The sequence below is a fragment of the Apis dorsata genome, unplaced genomic scaffold (genome assembly GCF_000469605.1).
Source record: "Apis dorsata unplaced genomic scaffold, Apis dorsata 1.3 scaffold_162, whole genome shotgun sequence".
Lineage (NCBI taxonomy): Eukaryota > Metazoa > Arthropoda > Insecta > Hymenoptera > Apidae > Apis > Apis dorsata.
Window position 1 is genome coordinate 1,166,651 of NW_006263451.1, and position 8,101 is coordinate 1,174,751.

General features: G+C 27.5%; 2 protein-coding genes across 3 annotated transcripts in view; one reads left to right on the forward strand and one right to left on the reverse strand.

The window, feature by feature from the left end:
* Positions 1-8,101, forward strand: part of LOC102681234 — a 75,688-nt gene that overhangs the window by 37,183 nt on the left and 30,404 nt on the right. Inside the window, exon 11 of the mRNA XM_031509553.1 lies at positions 1-167. This exon is cut by the window's left edge and continues 6 nt beyond it. Coding sequence (XP_031365413.1) covers positions 1-167 — 167 coding nt within the window. The remainder of the gene's footprint in view (positions 168-8,101) is intronic.
* LOC102681809 overlaps positions 7,658-8,101 on the reverse strand; it is a 3,973-nt gene continuing 3,529 nt past the window's right edge. For both annotated transcript variants that reach the window (XM_006613799.2, XM_006613798.2), the window contains exon 3: positions 7,658-8,056. In XM_006613799.2, the coding sequence (XP_006613862.1) occupies positions 8,005-8,056 (52 nt within the window). In that variant the 3' untranslated portion in view covers positions 7,658-8,004. The remainder of the gene's footprint in view (positions 8,057-8,101) is intronic.

Consider the following 8,101-nt stretch of genomic DNA (forward strand, 5'->3'; position numbering starts at 1 on the left):
ACGGCGGTCACGCGACATGGAAACGGAAACCGACGAGGATTTATTGCAGTTTCCGGCCAGCGGCTCTCTGGACGCCAGCAGTGGATCGTTATCGAGCGTGTCTCTGTCCGACAAGAGCATGTCAACGGACAACGTGGAGGAATACTTCGGGGATGTGCCGTTTGCAGGTAAACAGCAACGCACGCTTGGCTGCACCGCATGACGCTTCTTTCTGCCCACGTGTACATGCATAATCGTTGTGTTACGTCTTTGTTTCTTCTTATTTTGACCGTCTGCCTGACAACGATCGCCGTACCGGCAATCGTCATCTCCGGATGAAGCCAGTGAAATATCACTAACAATTTTATAATCGTATACACGTACAGTATATGTTGCAAAAAAAAAAAAAAAAAAAGGAAAAAAAACCATCGAATGCGTTCATTCCACTCGTTTCTCGAAATTTTACCTTCTGATGATGATTCTCGCGTTGGAATAATTTGTAACTTCCGTTCTACGAATCAAGAAAACTTCGTTCCGCGATTGTTGTTTCGCGTCGATGGATCGAAATGTATTTATACCATTTTGCTTTTGTTTCCACGATTTGGTGTACTATAGGTAGAATAATAATGGGACTTGATGAGTTTTTTTTTTTTTTTTTTTTTTGTTTTTTTGTTTTCGATATAACATGGCGATCCGGAAGGTTTGATCTTTGGTATTATCCCGATTGTGTGAACCATCTATTATATTATCGTTTCTATCTTTTTTCATCTTTTCCTCTTCTCTTTTTTTCCTCGTCATTTTTTTTTTTTTTTTTGTTTCGTTTCGTATTTTTGCATTGTCACGAGATCGTCTGTACTTTATGCCGATTTATCGAACGTTGAACTAATATTTTTTATTTGGTGATTGTTTGCGATATGTCGGTTACACGGCGAAGCCATTATGTGTAAACGTGTCAACGTGTAAAGGTATACTACGTAAAAGAAGATTTGTACGCGCGGAAAGATATCGTGTATGTAAATATTTCGAAACGTTCGTGAGAAATCCGGCCGCGGATTGATCGTTTGAATCGTGGTTGCGAGCCAATATTTCGTGTGAAAATTACGTATGTTTATCCGTGTGTTTACGAAAATAACGATTTTTGCTTCCGTCAAATCTTTCATTCATCTTTCGAAGATTTTCTTTACACCACAATTTTTTCGAAAATTAAATATATAGTAATGATAATAAAACACTATATATGGAAATATGCTTTAAAATATTAATATTAATTGTGACAAATGTATACTTTACTTATACTTACTTATATATATTTTACTTATTACATTAAAAAATTCATTCCGCTCTCATTTCATTAAACAATACAAATCAAATCTGAGAACGAACCTTCCGGAATAGATTTTCGAAAATTTTGTTGCAAAAAAAGAAAGAAGATATATCTTGAGTAGATATATTTAAAGTGAAGAAAGAAAAACAGAGGATTATTAATGATACGAAAGTATCATGGGTCACAGATCGTTCTAGGGACTGCAACTCGTCGTTCTTAATTTCTGAAAAATGAATACTTTAGTATTAAGAATTCAAGAATAAAAAGAGACAAGAAAAAAAAGAGAAAATATAAAACGGAAGAAAAACATCAATTTATAACAAAACTGTTAGAATTTCGATTCTAATATCGGGTGCTAAAAGTATTTCTAGTATTTCTTTCTCGCTGAATGAGAATAAAATTTCATCATCTTCAATATCTTAATGAGCACAAAAAATATTTCATATAAACGAAATTATTTAATATTAATATTTGCTGCAGTTAGAGTTAAAGTTAAATATGCTTCGTGTCCGTGTTAAATGTCCTTTTATTCGACGCGATTTTGCGCGAAGAATTTTTCCGCGAGACAAAACACTCGGATGCCGGAAGTTGTCATCCTTTCCGGTTACCAGACACTCGCTAATGGGGGACAAGAGGCACGATCAATAGCGTAGAAAATACTACATGATACTATTGCAATATACTACGTATGATTAATATTCGAATAGTTCCTTAGATTACTTTTACGTTAATTTGTTAACTGTGATGTGTACACGGGTATATAAAGGGTGTTGCAAGATTTTGAAATTTGGAAGCGTGGGACGTGCCTCGAGAAAAGATTAAATTTATGGAATTGGAGATATATGTAACAATTTTTATTTTTTTTATCGCGTCTGATGGATTATGGATATTAAGAAGAATTATTGGAAAGTGATTAGAGTGACAGAAGAAAAAAGTTTCATTTTTATTTTCAATCGTGAAAAATATATCATAAATTTAAATAATTTTTTTTTTAATGTTATTTTAAATGCTTTGGTAGCTATGATTAATTAGAATTATTGATTTCTTTTGTTAGTTTTGTTATGAAATGTTTTTTAAAATGTATTTTTGTTTATTTTCGTTCAAATTAGCAAATCAGTTATTTATCCAAGTAGAAGTCTGCTTTGATGGTATTTATTTGTAGATGCGAAAAAAATTATGCACTTAGAATATGTGAATAAAAAAAATTTTTTTAAAGAATTTTTTTTTTAAAGTTTATAATGTAGCTGCATATTTTATTTTGATTGAAATTATACGAAAAAGATACTATGTCAATTGTCAATTTATATAAGATTACTTTCAAAATAATTAATTATAATTTTAGGAAAAATCTAAAAATACATCAAGGAGTCTTATTTATCAGTAAATTTGAAAAAGAAAGGGAGAAAGAAATTCAACATTATTTAATGTACATTACTTAAAAAAATTTTATCATCATTTATAAGAAAAACAAAAAAGTTAATTATTATATATATATATATTTTTTTTTTTTAGAAAATTTTATAAAATATTTTTATTTTTCTATACTTCCACTTGCTTCCAAATCTTTTGTAATCCTTTCATTTATCATCACCCTGTATATACAAATCTTGCGTATTATGTATATGATATATTTGTAAAAAATTTATGAAGATTATTATATCGAATATTTTATTGATTGTTTTTTTTGAATAGAATATATATTATATTTTCTATACATTTATTAATCACTAATTACATATATTGATAACACTTATGTAAATACATGCCTTTTTTTTTTTACACAGATCCGATGTATCATAAAGATATAATCTTTAACTGTTAAAACTCATAAATCAACATATACAATCATTCTATACAATCATATATACATATGTATACTCTATAGTGACTATTTGTCGTTTTCCTTTCACATTTTAATTACATAAGTCGTAATAAATAATTTAATGGAAATGAACGTCAAGTCGTATCCACATGAAAAATGTATAATAGCGATAAAAGAATTCATACATACTATTGAAAAAGAATTTTGGATATCCGTGGAATTTCAATTTTTTTATGTGAAAGAAAAGTATTCGTCGTTGTAGATCGTAGATTTATGCATAAGTGAAAGTATTTCATCGACAAATGGACGCTCTAATGATCATGGAATGTCACATTCGTTAGTTAGAAAGTCGTAGATAGATTTCTTCTCGATGTTTTTTTTTTCGATGCTAAACATCTTTTTCTAACTGTTCACTTTTAAACTTCAAAATTTATTTTAACTTTTATGAACATAAATATTTTTCTATTATTAATATATAAAAAACTGCCACACATTAATCAGATTTTTAGTAATAGATATATCGAAAAGAGAATCGACATTTTTTTTAATTATTCATCGAGAATGGAAACTATGTACTGAGGGCGCTCCATGTATTGTCAAGCTCATAGGTTAAGCAACTTGATTTGTTACACAGAATTTTTATTAGGCCATGGTATATATATATATATAAATAGTTTATTTTGTGATTGATTTTTATATTTTATTTTGTGTTAAACGCTTTCGTCTAGTTATTGTAATCGCTGGACGAGTATTCACGAGTAATAAGAGAAAATATAGCATAGATAACCTATATTCTTAGATGTAGGGCGGTACACTTAGAAAATATAACATATAAATATGCGATTATAGTGTGTTATATCGATATCGTTGGTGTGCTATAATAAACGTTATGCTGCTGTGTAATGCGATGTCTTGAATTATTTTTTGTCGCTTTCGTACATTTATCGAGCTTTCGTCATTTGGTCCCTATTTCTCTTCATCGCGTTAGTATCGTTCATGAGCTTGCTTTTTCGACTCGTTGTCATTTCTACTTCGCGAAAATATTTTTTATTTCGATTTTTAATCGAATCACGTTTCGAGTATTTCGCGAAACAATATTGCAATTCATTATTTCAATATTGCAATAGTTCAATGACAAGTGAAATTATCCTCGTTTAATTTTTTTCCTGAAAAGTAAAAGTGATTAAAATATTATGTTGATTGTCCTCTTAATTCTTTTGTTTTTTTTTAAATTTGATTAAACAAACACAAACAGCGACTGAATTTGAATCACGATGCTTTCGAGATATGTATAGTAAATTTTTGCGACATGCTGCGTTCTTGTTGTGATAATATTATTGTACGTTTAATAAGTCGAATTGCATGCGAGTGAAACAAATTATTATCGACGAGATTGTGTGCAAATATTTTTTTTATTTTCTCGTCATTGAAATAAACCTAACAAGGATTATTGATCATGATTATTTCAAATGGTTCACGGTAAGTTATCAATTTGTATATAAATAATTATAATATTTTTAATTATTTTTATCTATTTGCAATTATTTTACAAAAAATTTTCATATATATTTCTTACTTTTCTATTTTATCACATTGTACATAGTCTCTGTAAATATTATAATGCATTCACTTTTATTAAAACTTTTTTATTCTAAAATTGTTACTAACAAAAAAAAATAAAACGTTGAATTTATCCGCGAGCAAGAAGACGATGCATCGATTTATCTTTGCACTTGTTTGCATGCATACACATTATTGTCATTTTTTATCATTGATCTAGTAATTATGCAACTCTTATTACTATATTCGAATCATAGTTTTATCGGAATATTCCGTCCATCATTAGTAGTATTTTACATTTCAAATTATTTTACATTTTACGTTTGAAACTTGCAATGTTGAAATTACTATTTCAGAAAATAAATCAAATACAAAAATTAGTAACTAAAATGATTGAGGCTTATTTATTAAATTATATGTTTATTTTATAAACAATTAAATTTGCGTAACATAAATCGAGATAGAGATAAAATGAGATAACCTATCTTCATTATCATTTCTGTCTTGTTTTATTTAATACAAACTTCAATTTTTTATAATTTAATAAATAAGCTTCAACCAATATTTTTATATACCAATTTTTATATTTGCTTTATTTTTTAGAATCAACTCTCCATAAGTATTTTACGAATATATTAATATTCTATAAAAAATTGCAAGTTACAAGAATATTGCAAAAAGAAATCATGACTCAAAACAGATTGAAAAATAATAATATAAAATTACTAAATCACATGGAACATGGTGTAGGATTCTAAAAAAAAGAATAATGAGAAAATTTTCCGATAGATCGACTTTTTTTTTATTATTACAGTTTTCACTTGTATAGGGACATTTTCGTAATGTTCGACAAAAAACCAAGCACAATATTGTAATCTAATTGCACGTGTCTCTTTCCGACCAACGAATGAATGAAAAAGTGGAACAAGGTGAGATTTAACCAACGACACGCGTCCTCTTATATTATTAATCTTATCCTCTTAATTATTTTCATCCGCGCGCGCTCGTTTATAGGTTACACAACGCCATATTGAAAACGCGACAGTGTTGCACTGATTCGAAATGAGCGGGCGAATTGAAATCTTGATTATATTTGCTTTCGATCAATAATCATCATTGTTACAAAATAAATTTCTTAATCACTTTATTGTTTTTTATATCATGAATTCATTATTAGTTAGATAATATAGTAGATAAATTAATGGTTATAAAAATAATCTAAAAATAGGTTTGCATTTCATCTTTGAAAAATATTTTATTTTTGTCTTTTCTTTTATATATTTTAATAGTTTTTTTATTTTAATTTTAAATTATTTTATAACTTCTCTTCTAAAAAAAATTTAAAGTAATTTTTTATCAATTTTTATCAATTACTTTGAAAAATTTTTTAAATTGCATTAATCGCGGGAAAATTTAAATGTTAACTGGTTCATTTATATTTGTCTAACCAAGAAAATGTTATCATTCATTATTTCTTCAATCATACATAATTATTTAAATTAATTTATTTAATATTTAACTATTCTTAATAGAATTTTATTAATATATGTTATTATATAACTATAAAAAATAAACAATGAATTAGTTTGTCTATTTTTTTCACATCATTTCATAATTACTGTAGCAGAATCATCGTATGCTATGAGTTGATCCATGATATTTCTGGAGCAATATAATTCATCACTGGAGAAACTACCGTTCATACATTAACATGATATCTGTAGATAGTCGGCACTAGATCAACAGACGGTTCAGTCTGCCTTATCGACACCATGAGTTACGCTCGTTTTTTAGTGATAACTGATGCACGCGTGCATCTACGCGCTCTTCCCTACGCTCGTTATCGTGCTTCAAAGAATCTGCTTGTCATAGCTTTGGGATTTTCGATAATAACCGTTTATTTACATTAGTTTCGCTCACAAAATCTTTCATTTTAAAAATTCATTTAATACATATGTTTTAGTTATTTGTTAGTAGAATAAATGCTAATAAAATATATAAATTGTAGATTACTTTAATTGAATATATGTTTGTTGAAGTGAATTTTAATATTAAATTCAATTTAAATATTAATGTAAGTTTATTTTTAACATCAATTTGTTTAACATATTCTTGAATACAATAAAAACTTTTTCGTTAACAATAAATATTTTAACTAATTAAATTAATATTTAAAATTTTACAAATTAATGTAATTACTAAATTAAGATTCATCTTATTTAATTTTCACTTTATAAAAAGATTAATTAATGGAAAGGATAAAATTAATATTTATCGTTCCTTGATTATACAGTTATTACAGAATGTTGAAAGCAAGGAAAGTTCACGTTCTATATTTAGATATTCTATTTGCAATAAGACTACTTTGAACGGTTAACCTAATATACAAAGTGGTTTCTAGTTACAGTTATACGTAATATGTAATATGAATAAAAAATGACTAGTAAAAAAATTAGTTGATGATGTAGATCTTTGATCTTTGATTTGTAAAATATCTATTCTATATATTTGACATTAATATTACAAGTAACTGTTATTTATAGTTACATAGTATACATAGCGTATCGAGAAAGAACGGGATTTCGATTGGAATCTGAATTTGTATCTTCCATTTCCGGGATGACTACAAATTAAACTGTACAAGTTGCTGATAGATTTCTCCTTATTCTACATTTAGGTCAGAAGCATTAGTGTAATTACAAACATTTATTTATTCATTCTATGATATTCTTATGAAAGTATAAATTTAACGATTCACTAGAAATTCTTAATTTCTCTTTAATTTATTTATTAATTTCTTTTATAACCATTTTTATAACTATAATCTGAATTAAATTTGAAATAAAAAATTAAAACTGAAATTGATATAGTAAATTTCCTTAAACAAAAGGTGTTTATAACATCATAAATTCAATTTAAAGTTTATATTATATAAATTGTTTTTTCATAAAAAAAAAAAAAGAAAATTAAAATTCACCAAATATACATATAATATACATAGCGTTTGTAGACGCAAGATAATTCTTTAGTATAGCTAGTTCATGTTGCAGCTGCATGCTGTCGCATAATTCGGCTCGGTTAACGTCGCTCGTCCGATTTGGTAGCAACGTCCGCATGAACGTTAATATACCTTACAATAAGGCAAACCACATCATGACATCCGGTTGAATACGGTACACGTTACGGCACAAGTACTTACGCGCTGCCAAAGGGATAACAGTTTGTTTATTCATCTTTTTCATTTAGAAGAAAAATCGTAACGGATACAATCGAGTTTTCAATAGTAAGTGTTTTTTCCATATTAGAATTTTGGATCTTTTCATTTAATCAAAATCTGATGCTCGATGTTGTAACATTCTTGGTTGTTCCTGATGAAGAAAAATAAATATAAGATTGTTTTCTTTTTTTTTTTTTTT